The 17227-nt window shown below is 46.5% G+C and overlaps 1 protein-coding gene across 2 annotated transcripts in view; it reads left to right on the top strand.

Annotated features, from left to right (window-relative positions):
* dync1h1 (dynein, cytoplasmic 1, heavy chain 1) overlaps positions 1–17227 on the top strand; it is a 39172-nt gene that overhangs the window by 11131 nt on the left and 10814 nt on the right. Inside the window, exons 16-55 of one of the 2 annotated variants that reach the window (XM_015017527.1) lie at positions 480–599; positions 674–913; positions 991–1146; positions 1224–1337; positions 1407–1517; positions 1589–1798; positions 2085–2231; positions 2311–2477; positions 2559–2732; positions 3212–3566; positions 3943–4137; positions 4212–4494; positions 4570–4670; positions 4756–4915; positions 5696–5936; positions 6013–6196; positions 6273–6485; positions 7128–7366; positions 7448–7604; positions 8242–8466; positions 8634–8864; positions 8941–9081; positions 9158–9391; positions 9867–10073; positions 10144–10265; positions 10944–11109; positions 11187–11350; positions 11525–11654; positions 11731–11864; positions 12296–12410; positions 12485–12646; positions 12751–12965; positions 13043–13247; positions 13333–13506; positions 13593–13712; positions 13903–14023; positions 14692–14887; positions 15864–15981; positions 16064–16279; positions 16370–16582. In XM_015017527.1, coding sequence (XP_014873013.1) covers positions 480–599; positions 674–913; positions 991–1146; positions 1224–1337; positions 1407–1517; positions 1589–1798; positions 2085–2231; positions 2311–2477; positions 2559–2732; positions 3212–3566; positions 3943–4137; positions 4212–4494; positions 4570–4670; positions 4756–4915; positions 5696–5936; positions 6013–6196; positions 6273–6485; positions 7128–7366; positions 7448–7604; positions 8242–8466; positions 8634–8864; positions 8941–9081; positions 9158–9391; positions 9867–10073; positions 10144–10265; positions 10944–11109; positions 11187–11350; positions 11525–11654; positions 11731–11864; positions 12296–12410; positions 12485–12646; positions 12751–12965; positions 13043–13247; positions 13333–13506; positions 13593–13712; positions 13903–14023; positions 14692–14887; positions 15864–15981; positions 16064–16279; positions 16370–16582 — 7176 coding nt within the window. Of the gene's footprint in view, positions 1–479; positions 600–673; positions 914–990; positions 1147–1223; positions 1338–1406; positions 1518–1588; positions 1799–2084; positions 2232–2310; positions 2478–2558; positions 2733–3211; positions 3567–3942; positions 4138–4211; positions 4495–4569; positions 4671–4755; positions 4916–5695; positions 5937–6012; positions 6197–6272; positions 6486–7127; positions 7367–7447; positions 7605–8241; positions 8467–8633; positions 8865–8940; positions 9082–9157; positions 9392–9866; positions 10074–10143; positions 10266–10943; positions 11110–11186; positions 11351–11524; positions 11655–11730; positions 11865–12295; positions 12411–12484; positions 12647–12750; positions 12966–13042; positions 13248–13332; positions 13507–13592; positions 13713–13902; positions 14024–14423; positions 14620–14691; positions 14888–15863; positions 15982–16063; positions 16280–16369; positions 16583–17227 lie in introns of both variants that reach the window. The other variant, XM_015017526.1, reaches the window with a different exon arrangement.

Here is a 17227-nt window from a genome sequence, read left to right as displayed (position 1 = left end):
TCCAGAAAGCTGCTGCAAAGTCAGGAAGTTCAGACATTTAATGGTGCTCTTTGTTCATTCAGCATAAAACTGACTTGATGAAAATAGACATTTTTCACAAAGCAATATTAAAGATTTATTACTACAAAAATAAATCGGTTAAAGAAAAATGCATTAATTTTCATAAAAAATGGAATGGATTAAATAAATGAGTAAGAAATATTAAAAATGCTTAATTAAAAATAAAATACATTAAATATATAAAACAAATGTGTAAAGTGAGACTGCAAACTTTTTCAATAAAAATCTAATAAAGATGCATATATATAAAAAAGCATTAATTTTAAACGCCTCACATTGGTAACAGAGTGGTGGTGTTGTAAGCAACTCTGACAAACTAAAAACTTGCAGATTTGGTTCATTGGATAATTTCTTAATGCATCTTTTAACATGTTAAATTGTCATCATTACTTAGCAGAAATGTTGATTTCCTTTCAAAGTCTCGTCAAGATCTTGAGCAGCATTCTGTGGACACGGCGAGCACCTCAGATGCCGTCAACTTCATCACGTATGTCCAGACCCTGAAACGTAAGATCAAGCAGTTTGAGAAGAACGTGGAGGTAAGCCTTTAGATCCGCCGAATGAATCTGGCTCTGGTGTTTGGATGGTGTCTTACTAACTTTTATTCCTGCAGCTGTTCCGAAACGGACAGCGCCTGCTGGAGAAGCAGCGCTTCCAGTTCCCTCCGTCTTGGCTCTACATCGACAACATCGAAGGTGAATGGGGAGCATTCAGTGACATCATGAAGCGCAAAGACACAGCTATCCAGCAGCAGGTGGCCAACCTGCAGATGAAGATAGTCCAGGAGGACAAAGCCGTGGAGAACCGCACCACGGACCTCCTGAACGACTGGGAGAAGACCAAACCTGTCGCAGTAAGACCAGCGTCTCCCACATCAAAACCACCAAAGTATTTCAGAGACTTTAGCGTCTGACGTTGTTCTTCTTGTAGGGGAATCTGCGTCCTGAAGAAGCCCTTCAGTCTCTGACCATCTATGAAGGCAACTTCAGCCGCCTGAAGGTGGAGCGGGAGAAGTGCGCTCGGGCCAAAGAGGCGCTGGAGCTCACCGATACCGGCCTGCTCAGCGGCAGCGAGGAGAGAGTGCAGGTGACGCCTCCAGTGTTGGTTGATTAAAAGCCATTTGTCAGGATCTTGTTTTAACCCTTTCTGCCTCTCATTTTAAGGTGGCACTGGAGGAGCTGCATGACCTGAAGGAGGTGTGGTCTGAGCTGTCGAAGGTGTGGGAGCAGATCGACCAGATGAAGGAGCAGCCGTGGGTTTCTGTGCAGCCTCGCAAGGTAAACGGATAAAACTCTGGTGTTTACCGTTTGGTTCTGTAGAGACTAAAGTTGTTGTTGCTGCTGCAGCTTCGCCAGAGTCTGGATGCTCTCCTGAACCAGCTGAAGAACTTCCAGGCCCGACTGAGACAGTACGCGTCTTACGAGTTTGTCCAGAGGCTACTGAAGGGATACCTGAAGGTCAGGAAACGGGCTTTCAGCTGGTACATTTAAAGGAAGCAGGGCTCACTTCCTGTTCTTCCCTTCTCCAGGTCAACATGTTGGTGATTGAGCTGAAGTCAGAGGCGCTGAAGGACCGCCACTGGAAGCAGCTGATGAAGCGGCTGCATGTGAACTGGGTGCTTTCAGAGCTGACACTGGGGCAGATCTGGGACGTGGATCTGCAGAAGAACGAGATGGTGGTGAAGGACGTCCTGCTGGTGGCTCAGGGAGAAATGGCTCTGGAGGAGTTCCTGAAGCAGGTGAGACGTCTGGACAAGACCCGTCCTCTACCAACTAATCTGTTAGTCCGTCCAACTATTCATCTGTCCATTCGTTGGTCTGTCCATCATGTCCCTCCATCCATCCCACTGTTCACTTGTCTAACCGTCCATCAGATGATCATCCATCTGTTTTGTTGTTTTTACATATTTCAATTCTTCCAGCCTTTACATCCATCATCCCCTCCCTCCATCCTTCCATCTGTCCTTCTTCCTGGACACTCTCGGTCCTCTAACTGGGTCTCTAACTGGTCTCTGGTCCCGTCAGATCCGTGAGGTGTGGAACTCGTATGAACTGGACCTGGTGAACTACCAGAACAAGTGCCGCCTGATCCGAGGCTGGGACGATCTGTTCAACAAAGTCAAGGAGCACATCAACAGCGTGTCGGCCATGAAGCTGTCTCCTTACTACAAGGTGACGACGGCTAACGTCTCTTCATCTCAACCTCAGACGCTTCAGATGTTGGATGTTTAGCTCTTTTCTTCTTCTTCAGGTGTTTGAGGAAGACGCTCTGAGCTGGGAGGACAAGCTGAACCGCATCATGGCTCTGTTTGACGTTTGGATCGACGTCCAGAGGCGCTGGGTTTATCTGGAAGGCATCTTCACCGGCAGCGCTGACATCAAGCATCTGCTGCCTGTGGAAACGCAGAGATTCCAGAGGTGAAGCAGAACCCGATTAAAAATGATGCAGATGGAGCTACAGGCAGTAAAAACTGAAGCAGAACCGTCTCTGTCCTGCAGCATCAGCACAGAGTTCCTGGCCCTCATGAAGAAGGTGACCAAGTCTCCGCTGGTGATGGACGTCCTGAACATCCAGGGAGTCCAGAGGTCCCTGGAGCGACTGGCCGACCTGCTGGGAAAGATCCAGAAGGCTCTGGGAGAATACCTGGAGAGGGAGAGATCTTCCTTCCCGAGGTAGGGGGCGCTGCGGAGGAAGCAGAGTACGCTGCGGCGCTGATGATGGGAACAAATCAGGAAGTCTAAACAGTTACAGACTTTTTATTCCATTTTCTATCAAAGCTAAAAATCAACCACCATCCTTCATTCTAGCAGCATTCTTCCTCTTATCCATCCTTCATTTTTTTATCTTCCATTTTTCCTTGCTTATTTTCTGTTTTCCTTCTATCTTTTCTTCACTCGTTCTTTGGTTTCTTCCTTTGCTCTCCATTCTTCCATCCGTTATTCTATCTCTTATTTTCCAGATATAAATCCTGATCACTTCAGTGAAATTTAAAAATGCGCTGAATAAATATTTATGCAATGAAATAAATATATTTTAGCTCTAAAACGTTGTGGGAGCTGAAGTCAGTAAAGCCTCGTGTTGTTGGAGCGATAATTACCGTTCACGTTTAACCCTTCAGTGTCTGACATTTGTCCTCCATCTTTGCTGACAGGTTCTACTTCGTGGGAGACGAGGACCTGCTGGAGATCATCGGCAACAGCAAGAACGTGGCCAAGCTCCAGAAACACTTCAAGAAGATGTTTGCCGGCGTGTCGAGCATCCTGCTGAACGAAGACAACACCGAGGTTCTGGGCATCTCGTCCCGGGAGGGAGAGGAGGTTCTGTACAAGACGCCCGTCTCCATCACGGATCACCCCAAGATCAACGAGTGGCTGACGCTGGTGGAGAAGGAGATGAGGGTGACGCTGGCCAAGCTGCTCGCCGAGTCCGTCACCGAGGTCACAGCCTTCAACAAGGGCACCGCCATCGACCTGACGCAGTACATCAACTGGATCGATCGCTACCAGGTCAGGACTGGGAGAGTTCACCGTTTATAGAGCAGTTTTCATCCAGTCAGGGTTAACTGGGAAGAACAACAAACCTCAACCAAGGAACATGAATTAATTATGACAATTAGATGGACAGTTAATGAGGAGGCTGGAATTTGACTCTTAACTTTTCAGATGATGGATCATGAATGAATGAATGAATCATTCATCCGTGGTTGCAGAAAGTGATCATATATTAACGCAAAAAATGTATCAGTTTGCTGTATTCATTCATTCATTCGGTAATTTTTACATACATTCATTAATATATATACACATATTTATGTCTTCATTTATTTATTCATTTCTGCATTCATATATGTGTTAATGATTCATTAATGCTGCGTGTCTTCAGGCCCAGCTGGTGGTCCTGTCCGCCCAGATCGCCTGGTCTGAGAACATCGAGTCGGCCTTGACCACCATTTCTGGAGGCGGCGACATGTCGCCCATGCAGGGAGTGCTGTCGAACGTCGAGGCCACGCTGAACGTCCTGGCCGACACGGTGCTGATGGAGCAGCCTCCTCTCCGCAGGAGGAAGTTGGAGCATCTGGTAAAAGGAGATTCAGATCAACTTGAAGCTCTGATTTTAGATGAACTGTCTGAAAATCGTTTCACTCTGTTCAGATCACAGAGTTGGTGCACCAGCGCGACGTCACGAGGACGCTGATCAAGAACAAGATCGACAACCCCAAGTCCTTCGAGTGGCTCTCCCAGATGCGCTTCTACTTTGACCCTAAGCAGACGGACGTCCTGCAGCAGCTGTCCATCCAGATGGCCAACGCCAAGTTCAACTACGGCTTCGAGTATCTGGGCGTACAGGACAAACTGGTCCAGACCCCGCTGACGGACCGCTGCTACCTCACCATGACCCAGGCTCTGGAGGCCCGTCTGGGTGGATCACCTTTCGGTATGGAAGTGGAGCAGCATTTTTTAAGTTTCCCTAAGCAGAAAAGTTGATCTTGACTCTTTGTTCGCCCTGCAGGACCTGCTGGAACCGGAAAGACGGAGTCTGTGAAAGCTCTGGGTCACCAGCTGGGACGCTTTGTCCTGGTCTTCAACTGTGATGAAACCTTTGACTTCCAGGTGCAGCATGGCTGGTCCAGGACTTTTTATTAAATATTAGAGATTATTTCTGGACATCATGCAGATATTTTCTTTTCCTCTTCAGGCCATGGGTCGAATCTTCGTGGGTCTGTGCCAGGTGGGAGCCTGGGGCTGCTTCGACGAGTTCAACCGTCTGGAGGAGAGAATGCTGTCGGCCGTCTCCCAGCAGGTCCAGTACATCCAGGTGGCGCTGAGGGAGCACAGCAACCCCAACAGAGACAGGAGTACGTACGAAAAGGAACTTCCTCCAGCCACTGAGCAATCGCGTTTTATTGTTCAGCACAAATATTTATACGCCTTGTTGTAATTTTGACTTTTTATTACTTTACAACTGCAAACTTTAGTGGATTTTACTTGATAGACTAACGCACAGTACATAATTTAGTTCTACAATTTGAGCTGAAAGAAGAAATCGTCACACTTCCTGCTTATTTAAAAATGAAAAAGTTAAGAACCAGGTAGGACTTCCTTTATGTTGTTCAAACTCCTAAAAAGTTGTTGGTCCAGATACGTTCAGTGACGAACTACAACTATCTAGTATAGATACTCTCCTTACAGTTCTTGACTCTTTTAGTAAAGGATCTCTGCAGAGGGAGAAATCACTCAGCAGAGTGCAAAGCCTAAAGTTTATCATTCATTCACAGGAAGTGCAACAATTGTATAGTGACATAAACTTTTGTCTCGTTCTAAAATGGGGAATTTATTTTTCATTTTAGTAGTAAATCATAAACAGTTGTCTGATGAAATAAGACAGAGTCACGTTTGATCAACATGTTGGCATCAAAGAGATGAATCTGCCCAAACGTTGAATGAAACAAAATATCCTCCAATATTTCGAAACACACATTTGGTCGTGTTTCAGCCACAAACTTCAAAGGCATTAAAATGAGCTGTGAATAGTTTTACAAGCTCTCCACAGAGATGATGTAAAGTTTATAGATCAATGTTTCTATTGGTCGTCCTACATGCGATGCGCTGAGTGGGATCTGTTCCCTCTGGCTCAGGTGTGCCTGTTACCACGGAGCTCCTGAACAAACAGGTGAAGGTGAGCCCCGACATGGCCATCTTCATCACCATGAACCCGGGCTACGCCGGCCGCTCCAACCTGCCCGACAACCTGAAGAAGCTGTTCCGCAGCTTGGCCATGACCAAGCCCGACCGGCAGCTCATCGCTCAGGTCATGCTCTACTCCCAGGGCTTCCGGACCGCCGAGATCCTCGCCAAGAAGATTGTACCCTTCTTCAAGTGTGTGTCAGCTTTAACTCGGCTTAACTCGGTTTAGAAGGCATCCCTCTGACTTGCGCTCTGTTTTTATCTTCAGGCTGTGCGACGAGCAGCTGTCGTCTCAGAGCCATTATGACTTTGGACTCCGCGCCCTGAAGAGCGTGTTGATCAGCGCCGGCAACGTCAAGCGCGAGCGGATCCAGAAGATCAAGAGGGAGAAGCTGGAGCGCGGGGAGGTTGTCGACGAGAACGAGATAGCCGAAAACCTTCCAGAACAAGAGGTGGAAAAACTGAGGTTGGATCAAACTGAGTTGGGTCGCGTCATTCTTTGTCCTGAGTTTGGGTTTGTTGCTTTAGATCCTGATCCAGAGTGTGTGTGAGACCATGGTGCCCAAGCTGGTGGCGGAGGACATCCCTCTGCTCTTCAGCCTGCTGTCAGACGTCTTCCCTGGAGTCCAGTACCTGCGAGGAGAGATGACGGCGCTGAGGGAGGAGCTGAAGAAGGTCTGCAGCGAGATGTACCTCACCTACGGAGACGGCGACGATGTGGGCAGCATGTGGGTGGAGAAGGTAAGGCCGCCCCCTTCACCAGGATAAACACCCATGTTGGCAGTCTAACCTTCTCTAGATGCATGTTTTAGTTCTTCCCTTTGGTTTCTACTGCTTCTAAAAGCAGCCAAAGCACTTAAATAAACCAAACGGCTGGTTTTTGGCAAGAAGGTAACGAGCCGTTTCAAAACCCTCCAGAATTTAATGTCACAAACCACAGACCAACCTGTTACCTAGCAACCTCATCAGAGATCCACCCGTTTCCTAGCAACCCAAGCTGAACTCGGCATGTTTGGTCAGCTGATTTTACCGCTGTATGCGCTGTACAATGGCCGCTGGAAGAGACAAGTGTTTTATTGTTGTCTTGCCATCCAGAAACCACTTGCTGCATTGTGCAGGAGGTTCTACTAATTTAATTTGACAAAGATTTGTATAACTGAGCATCTGTTTTCAGGCATTTTCATGTGTAAATGTTGAGTTAGGGGGGCGTGGCCAGCAGCACCTTATTTTACTTTAAAGTGACAGAGGCCTGAAAACATCTGAAAATAGGCAGAACTGAGCAGACTGAAATCTCTTCATCTAAGCATGATTTTGTGTATTTGAGCATGTCTTGTGTAGGCCACAGATTTGTCCTAACCTGGAACACCTTTACCTGTTCTCCAGGTGCTCCAGTTGTACCAGATCACCCAGATCAACCACGGCCTGATGATGGTGGGTCCTTCTGGAAGTGGGAAGACCATGGCGTGGCGGGTCCTCCTGAAAGCCCTGGAGCGGCTGGAGGGGGTGGAGGGCGTGGCCCACATCATCGACCCCAAGGCCATCAGCAAGGACCACCTGTACGGAACTCTGGACCCAAACACCCGCGAATGGACCGACGGCTTGTTCACGCACATCCTCAGGAAGTGAGCGGCGCCATCAGAACCCCAACCACAAACTACCATCTGCAGAAAAACACAATTGAGATCATTTTCCTTTAATTTCAGGATCATCGACAACGTCCGAGGCGAGCTGCAGAAGCGCCAGTGGATCATCTTCGATGGCGACGTCGACCCAGAGTGGGTGGAGAACCTGAACTCTGTGCTGGACGACAACAAGCTGCTCACTCTGCCAAACGGAGAGCGTCTGAGCTTACCGCCAAACGTTAGTGGTTCCCTGTTCCACTCAGACACATTTACCTCATTTAAAGGGGAAAGATGGGTCGGTAGAAAGGCATGGAAACTTATGCCTGGTTCACATGGCAACATTTTAAAATTGTAAATTTATTTCTAAAACTTGATGGACGACACAGAGATGAACTTTCTTAGGTATATCAGGCAGATTTCACCTGCCAACATTCAGATGTACATAAATCCTCTGGCTCAAACATGAGTTCAGAGTAAACAAACATGGCGGACGATGAAGAAGCGATGGCGGCAGTTTGAAGACGAAGTTTCTGATTGACTAAAACATTCAACCGGCTGCATTCTTGTTTTTACTTGGACAACTTTTTGTGCAATAAGCACCGTTTGAACTTCTCTTTGAAACTCTTTTGGCTCGTTTTATACAGTTATGATCAAATTAGAGCCGCCTTTTCTTGATCTTGTTGTTAATAATTGTAAGTCTGATGGTAAAGATTTAAAGGTTATACTCAGTACAGTAGGAATAACTGTTGATTTTCTGTTTTAAGCAAAAGCAGATGAATGCTGTGTGGTCTGATGCCGGCCCAGGCCTCCTCTGTATCCCGTCGCATCATGAGGTTTTAGGTCCGTTTTCACCTCGTTCTGCCGTCTCTGTCCAGGTGCGTGTGATGTTTGAGGTGCAGGACCTGAAGTACGCCACCCTGGCCACCGTGTCTCGCTGCGGCATGGTCTGGTTCAGCGAAGACGTGCTCAGCACCGACATGATCTTCAACAACTTCCTGGCTCGCATTCGCAGCATCCCACTGGACGAGGGCGAGGACGAAGCTCAGCGCAAGAGGAAGGGCACTGAGGATGAGGAGGAGGCTTCTTCCCCCATGCTGCAGGTGATCAAGCGTGGATAAAAGTTTAGCTGCCGTGTTTAAGTCCGGTTTATTTGTGTGACGCATTTCAGCAGCAAGGTGCGTTACATAATAAAAAAATTACCAAATGAAAAGACGACGGCATACAGAAAAACTGAAAGCTGCTTGCTGAGGTTGTGTTTATGCTGCAGATCCAGAGGGACGCCGCAGCGATCCTGCAGCCGTACTTCACCTCCACCGGCCTGGTGATCAAAGCCTTGGAGCACGCCTCCAAGATGGAGCACATCATGGATTTCACGCGCCTGCGCTGCCTGGGTTCGCTGTTCTCCATGCTGCACCAAGCCTGCCGGAACGTGGCCCAGTACAACAACAACCACCCCGACTTCCCCATGCCCATCGACCAGCTGGAGAGATACATGCAGGTAGCGACCCGTTCTCCTCCCGCCTGCTTCCTTCGCTCAGGGAAACTTTCAAATGTTTCTTCTCCTCGCCTTGCAGAGGTATTTGATCTATGCCGTCCTCTGGTCCTTCTCTGGCGATGGCCGTCTGAAAATGAGGGCGGAGCTTGGAGAATACATCCGACGCATCACCACCGTGCCCCTCCCGTCTGCTCCCAACGTTCCCATCATCGACTATGAGGTCCGGCTGGTTTTATTTGGCGCTGATGGAAGAGACGAACCCGACCTGTTTTCATCTGGGCCGTTTCCTCCTTCAGGTTTGCATCTCAGGCGAGTGGCAGTCCTGGCAGGGCAAAGTGCCCCAGATCGAGGTGGAAACCCACAAGGTGGCGTCTCCGGACGTCGTGGTTCCGACGCTGGACACGGTCCGCCATGAAGCCTTGCTTTACACGTGGCTGGCAGAACACAAGCCGCTGGTTCTGTGTGGACCTCCAGGTTCTGGAAAGACCATGACGTTGTTCAGCGCCCTCAGGGCTCTGCCTGACATGGAGGTGAGACAACAAACCCGTTTCAAGCATTTAACGACGTCATAACGGTAGCTTCTATGTGTGGGGAAAATTGGAGCCAAATGTGGAAAAATAGATTTTGTTTAGGAATAAAACATCCAACATTTTGAGAGAAATGGAGGAAACTCAGTAAACCTCATCACAAAATGACTAAATACTGCAATAAAGCAGCTTGACATCATCATATCTGTGTTGAGATGTTGAAATCATGAGATTGGCAGATAAAACAAGATTGATAATATATAAGGAGCAGCTGGATAAATACAAAAGGACACTGAAACAGTTTTTATGAATTAATGAGTTCAGCATCTCCTCATCTTGAGCTAATGCTCCCATGGCAAAACTAACAAGTTCACCTTCAAGCAGCTTCACGTTTTGGCACATTAAATTCTCAAACCTGCGAGTCAGGAAACGTTTCCCCGTTTGAACGAGACGGCTGATGTCCTGTTCTGTTTGCCAGGTTGTTGGTCTGAACTTCTCCAGCGCCACGACCCCGGAGCTGCTGCTGAAGACCTTCGACCATTACTGCGAGTACCGGCGGACGCCCAACGGCGTGGTGCTGGCCCCGGTGCAGCTGGGCAAGTGGCTGGTTCTGTTCTGCGACGAGATCAACCTGCCGGACATGGACAAGTACGGCACGCAGAGGGTCATCTCCTTCCTCAGACAGGTGCGCTCCGTTTCCAGGTGGATGTAGACACCTGCAGCGGGCCGGGCGTTTAACTTCCTGTGTTTGGTAGATGGTGGAACATGGAGGCTTCTATCGGACCTCAGACCAGACCTGGGTGAAACTGGAGAGGATTCAGTTCGTCGGAGCCTGTAATCCCCCCACTGATCCCGGCAGAAAGCCGCTCACACACAGGTACAGCATGCAGATTATATAATCTGATATTTTTTATCACAATAATAATACTAGAAAAAGTTTGAAAATTACAGGAAAAACGTTTTAATGAGGAGAAAAACCTTCGATAGTTTTCAGTGTCTGCTTTCTTCAGGTTTTTCTGATCAAGTATTTTATTTGTAAAACTGATACAGAAGTAAAATTTTACAACATTCTTAACATTCCTAAATTAAATTTTGTTTTATGTAGGAAAATTACAACTTCATTTTCTAATATTACAATTTCATTACAGAAATATCGACTTTTTCTTTTGTATTATGACTTTATGCCAGTATTATTACAACTTATTTTAAAAAAATTATTACCACATCTTTGTAATAATATAATATTTGAATATTATGACTTTATTCTGTTAATATGACTTTATTATCATGACTTTTTTCTTGTATTATGACTTTAGCATTGTATTATTATTAGAAATGTATTCTGTTAATATTTTGACTTTGCCATATGACCTATTTTTATTGTATTGCAACTTTATTTTCATGTTATAATAACTTTGTCATACAACTTTATTGTCATGCCATTGTTCATAATTAACTCTTGTGTGTTCTTAGCCTTGCTCTAGTAGTTTATCCTGAAAGAGAAGCGTCTTATTTTTGGAGCTGGAATAGCAGACGCGTGGCGTTTTGTGTCCAGGTTCCTGCGCCACGTCCCGGTGGTGTACGTGGATTACCCCGGCCCCGCCTCCCTCACTCAGATCTACGGGACCTTCAACCGCGCCATGCTGCGCCTCATCCCGTCTCTGCGGACCTACGCCGAGCCGCTGACCGCTGCCATGGTGGAGTTCTACACCATGTCTCAGGTAGAGGAGAGGACCCGGCGTCGGCAGAACCGTTCCCGTCGTAATGTCGCTTTTAAACCTGATCCTCCGTCCTTTAGGAGCGCTTCACCCAGGACATTCAGCCACACTACATCTACTCCCCCAGAGAGATGACCCGCTGGGTGCGGGGCATCTTTGAGGCGCTGCGCCCTCTGGAGACCCTGCCAGTGGAGGGGCTCATCCGGATCTGGGCTCACGAGGCGCTGCGTCTCTTCCAGGACAGGTGAGAGGAACACCGTTAGCCGCCAGGTCTAACGGTTTATAGTTAGCAATAGTCGCCCCATTGTTTCCAACTCGGCAACTTTCTTAGCAGGTCAGACGTTTTACAGCTCAGAAATCTTCCTGAAAACTGTAATCTGTGAACTCCAGGCTGTAATGTCTGTGTTTTTGTCTGCAGGCTTGTAGGTGACGATGAGAGAAGGTGGACGGATGAAAACATCGACATGGTGGCTCTCAAACATTTCCCCAACATCGATAAGGAGAAGGCTCTGAACAGGCCCATCCTCTACAGCAACTGGCTCTCCAAGGTAGATCGCCGTCCTCCATTTTGATCCTTCTGACCAGTTTTTGTTTTGCAGTTTTTAATTTTCCGTTTGTTTGCAGGACTACATCCCCGTTGAGCAGGAGGAACTGAGGGACTACGTGAAAGCCCGTCTGAAGGTTTTCTACGAGGAGGAGCTGGACGTCCCTCTGGTTCTGTTCAACGAGGTTCTGGACCACGTCCTCAGAATCGACCGGTGAGCGATCTGGCTTTTATTTTGAAAGCTTCTTCATACAGTTCTGTCCCATCCAGCTCACATTTTATCACATTGTTGCTGTTTTTCTGTAATAAAAACAATTTAAAGTTTTGCCACATCCTTGATTTAATCTAGGTCTGGACTTTGACTGTTCTCCAGTCAAACCCCAAAGGCCAGAAACAAAACAGCTGCATTTATATTGAGCTTCAATTAATCACCTGGAACCATTTCAGTTGATTCACGAAGCTAGTTGGAGACACCGGGCTGAACATTTTAACACTGTATGATGATGCAGATATGCTTCACTTTGTGTTTCTCTGTCACAGACATCCTGAGAGAATCCACTCTGTGTGACAAAATATGAAAACCGTTGTTGGACAGATTGAACCCAAACCCTTTGGATATTTAAATGTCCATGTTTCTCTGTGCAGAATCTTCCGGCAGCCTCAGGGTCATCTGCTGTTGATCGGAGTCAGCGGTGCTGGAAAGACGACGCTTTCCCGCTTCGTGGCTTGGATGAACGGACTGAGTGTCTACCAGATTAAGGTTGGTGCATCAGTCCAGGGTGTTTTTTATTTTAACTGAATTTTCTCTGTTAATTTTCTGTTTGGTGCCATCAGGTGCACAGGAAGTACACCGGGGAGGACTTTGATGAAGACCTTCGCACTGTGCTACGTCGCTCAGGGTGCAAGAATGAGAAGATCGCCTTCATCATGGATGAGTCCAACGTCCTGGACTCTGGGTTCCTGGAGAGGATGAACACGCTGCTGGCCAACGGAGAGGTGACCTCATGCTTTGTGCTGCTGCTTTTACTCCTTATCCTGTGAAATGCTGAAGAATGTTGGCTTTTCTCCTGTTTGTATAATATTTATGGCTGTTTGTGTAGGTTCCTGGTTTGTTTGAGGGAGATGAATATGCCACGCTGATGACTCAGTGCAAGGAAGGAGCCCAGAAGGAGGGGCTGATGCTGGACACTCATGAGGAGCTTTACAAGTGGTTCACCAGCCAGGTTATCAGAAACCTGCACGTGGTTTTCACCATGAACCCGTCGTCAGAGGGCCTGAAGGACCGGGCTGCCACGTCTCCTGCGCTCTTCAACAGGTCCACTCTTCATAAATACCAGCTGGAGCTAAAACAAAAAGATGGAAACGGTTTTGATACTAAAACTCTCCTTTCAGGTGCGTGTTGAACTGGTTTGGAGACTGGTCAACAGAGGCTCTTTACCAGGTGGGTAAGGAGTTCACCAGCAAGATGGACCTGGAGAAGCCCAACTACAAGGTCCCAGACTACATGCCCATCGTCTACGACAAACTGCCGCAGCCGCCATCCCACCGCGAGGCCATCGTCAACGGCTGCGTGTTCGTTCATCAAACTCTTCACCAGGTCAGGATCAAACTAGCCAGGAGTTAGTGTCGTAAACAGGAAGTCTCTTGTTGCTGAAGCTAACCTTCGCCACCAAATCCTCCAGGCTAACAATCGCCTGGCGAAGCGCGGTGGTCACACCATGGCCATCACTCCTCGCCACTACCTGGACTTCATCAACCAGTACGCCAACCTGTTCAACGAGAAGCGCAGCGAGTTGGAGGAGCAGCAGATGCATCTCAACGTCGGCCTTCGCAAGATCAAGGAGACGGTGGATCAGGTAGAACCGGCTTTCCTGCCGTAAAACATGAAGAACGGTCCAACCTGTTGGTTCATCGTATCGATGGCGTCCGTTTCCTCGTCAAGGTGGAGGAGCTTCGCCGCGATCTGAGAATCAAGAGCCAGGAGCTGGAGGCAAAGAACGCAGCTGCTAACGACAAGCTGAAGAAGATGGTCAAAGACCAGCAGGAAGCTGAGAAGAAAAAGGTAAACTGGAGGAAGAAGAAGCCAAACAAAATATCCCATAAATCAAGTCATGACGATGTTGCTGCTGTAGCGTGTGAATTATAAAGATTTGGAATAGAATATTTAATTTTACGTAACATTGCCCAACATGCAGACTTTGCTGTTCTGTTGGTGTTTAGCCTGTTTTCATGCTGTTCCTCTTCGGTTGCAGGTGATGAGCCAGGAGATCCAGGAAGCAGTTTACAAGCAACAGGAAGTAATCAAAGACAAGCAGCTGAGCGTCAAGCAGGACCTGGACCAGGTGGAGCCCGCCGTCATCGAGGCCCAGAACGGTAACGTCGGCCTTAAATGGCTCATTAGACTCCATCAAATGGATAGTTTCCACATGAAATGAACAAATGATTTTAAATCAGCCGTATTTCATTAGTTAATTTAGTATTTATATAACTGTTTATTTTTGACTGTTTTTATTTAATGTTCTTATGTCCAAATGTGAGGTTAGCATTAACAGAAGGGCACCAAAATATCAAAGAATATATTTTGTATTAATTGTTTTTATGTCATGTGGACATTTATTTATCTGATGGATTATTTATAAATATTTTTTAAGTGGAGCGTCTTTTATTACCGGCCTCCCTGTGTAAGCGTGGCTAACGGCTAACAGCTAGCTTTCTGTCCACATCCGTCCTCCATCTTGGCCCGTTTGTGTCCTGTTGCCGTCCTGCTCTGTAGCTGTAAAGTCTATAAAGAAGCAGCACCTCGTGGAGGTGCGGTCCATGGCCAACCCCCCCGCCGCCGTGAAGCTGGCGCTGGAGTCCATCTGCCTGCTGCTGGGGGAGAGCACCACAGACTGGAAGCAGATCCGCTCCATCATCATGAGGGAGAACTTCATCCCCACCATCGTTAACTTTGAAGCTGAAGAAATCAGGTGAAATAAGGTTTTTGCTTGTCCACTAAAAGCTCTCCCTCTGTCTGGGTTTGTCTCCTCCTCCGTAATTAGCCGTGAGCTCCATTAAGCGGCAGCACCTGGTAGAAGTTCGGGCCATGACCAACCCTCCCGCTGCCGTTAAACTGGCCCTGGAGTCTATCTGCCTCATGCTGGGCGAGGAGACCGGAGACTGGAAAAAAATCAGACAAGTTATAATCAGGGATAATTTCATCAGCAGCATAGTCAACTTCTCCTCTGAGGAAATGAGGTCAGGAAGGAGGTTTGGTCTTAACCAGACGATGAGATCTAATCACTGCAGGGTTCCTGCGCACTTCTTTAACACATTTCAGTTTTCCAGCTTTGAAAAAGGAGATGTGAGTATAAGATAAACATTTACCTCCAAATGTTTTTCCTTCCAAATAAACATCTAAATTTCAAAACCGATTCGGTGCAAATAGACTCGAGTTTACTTCCATCCTGGACGTTCTGGTTACTCGACAATAAATTAAGATCATTGAAAAGTTTGAAACCATTTGCTTACAGTAATAAAGTCTTATTATGAGAATAAAGTTCTGTGGCAGTAAAGTCAAACCACATGGCTTTATTTTTTAGTTTAACTTTGTCATAATTTTTCTCATAATATTTCAATTTATTGTCAAACGACTTGATTCTCATAATTGACTTTTTTTTATTGTATTACATCATATTATTTTTGTAATATTATGACTGTATTCTAGTATTATTTCAACTTATTTCTTGAATTATAAATATTCTCATAATATTTTGACTATATTGTCGTATGACTTTATTTTCATATGGCTTTAATGCTCATAATGTTATTTATTTTCTTATCCTTTTGTTTCTAATATAAGAGAACAGCCTGGAGCTCCAGAACAGGAGATTTGCAAATTTAAGTTTATTGTAGAAACATGATAGAAATAATTATTTCTTAATATATGCTTTTATTTGAAGCCACCAACAAATGTTTCATATTAAGTGTTATATTAAGTTATAAAATAAAGAGTGTGCAGGAACCCTGATGATTTAATTTCTTTCCTGAACTGATTTTCATTTAATTTGAGGCGGATGTAGATTAATCGGTGGAGGTTTTATTTTGATAATTTCTACAAATCAAAACCATCCTCTGCACCGTCTCTTTAAATTTCCTTCCTAATTCTCTGTGATTTATTATCATTTCTCCACATAAAGCTGGCGCTCTGACCCTCTGCTTGGTTTTTACTCAGTGACTCCATCCGTGAGAAGATGAAGAAGAACTACCTGTCCAACCCGAGCTACAACTACGACCAGGTCAACAGAGCGTCTCTGGCCTGTGGGCCCATGGTGAAATGGGCCATTGCTCAGGTCGGGATCCTGAACGCTCCGAACATGGATCTGCTGACCAGATAAAAGTCCAGCTAACGAACAACATGCTTCCCTCCTGCAGCTTAACTACGCCGACATGCTGAAGCGAGTGGAGCCTCTGCGTAACGAGCTGCAGAAGCTGGAAGACGACGCGAAGGACAACAAGACGAAGGCGGAGGAGGTGGAGCAGATGATCAGAGACCTGGAGGCGAGCATCGCCCGCTACAAGGAGGAGTACGCCGTGCTCATCTCGGAGGCCCAGGCCATCAAGGCCGACCTGGCCGCCGTTGAAGCAAAGGTCTGCGTTTCCTGTCGGCCTCATTCAGAAGCTCTCAGCTGATCCGAAGGTCCTGGAAGAAGTTCTCCTGATGTTTCTCTGTTCCTGCAGGTGAACCGCAGCACAGCGCTGCTGAAGAGCCTTTCTGCTGAAAGGGAGCGCTGGGAGAAAACCAGCGAGACGTTCAAGAACCAGATGTCCACCATCGCCGGAGACTGCCTGCTGTCCGCAGCCTTCATCTCGTACGCCGGCTACTTTGAGCAGCAGATGAGGCAGAACTTGTTCACCACTTGGTCTCATCACCTGCAGCAGGCCAACATCCAGGTACCGCACTCAGTCCACATATCTGGAGATAAAGCTACATTTATGAGATAACAGAAAGAAGGCATAATAACACCAAAGTCGTAATACAAGAAGAAAGTGGAACAAGTGTACCGGAGTGCAGTTACCAGTCAAAATAAGAATGTAGTTGTGAGAAAGAAGAAGTCTTAATAAAAAGTCCTAATAACACTCCAAGAAACTTTTACTAGAATAAAGTCACATTAGGAGAACGAAGTGTTACGTTTATAAAATATCCACAATAAAAGCTAAAGAAATTAAAATGTTGAATCTGGTGAAGTTATGCTGTAGTATTGAATTTACAAATAAAGAAATATTTTGTTTTCCAACATAAGAATCAGATATTGTCAGCAGCAGGATTTTAGAACAGTTTAGTCCACAGAGAACCACAGACTGACGAGCTGCTCGGTTTTTATAACTCCAACATTTTTTCCTGGTAGTATTGCATCTTTTTTCTGCTAATATGACTTTTTATTAACGTAATAAAAGCTACATTTTAGTTTGTCCCATTGAGCAATAACGAGGTTCTCAGGACTTTATGAACCACAAACGGTCCCTCAGCATCACAGGTCCTCCACCAATGGATGCCAGACTCCACTGAAATGTTTGTCATCAATCCCAAACATCTGG

This window comes from Poecilia latipinna, unplaced genomic scaffold (genome assembly GCF_001443285.1).
Source record: "Poecilia latipinna isolate Pla-1442-1.1 unplaced genomic scaffold, P_latipinna-1.0 Scaffold2155, whole genome shotgun sequence".
In the NCBI taxonomy this organism is placed as follows: domain Eukaryota; kingdom Metazoa; phylum Chordata; class Actinopteri; order Cyprinodontiformes; family Poeciliidae; genus Poecilia; species Poecilia latipinna.
The sequence above is the reverse complement of the archived record's forward strand: the minus strand, read 5'-3'. Positions and strand labels throughout refer to the sequence as shown.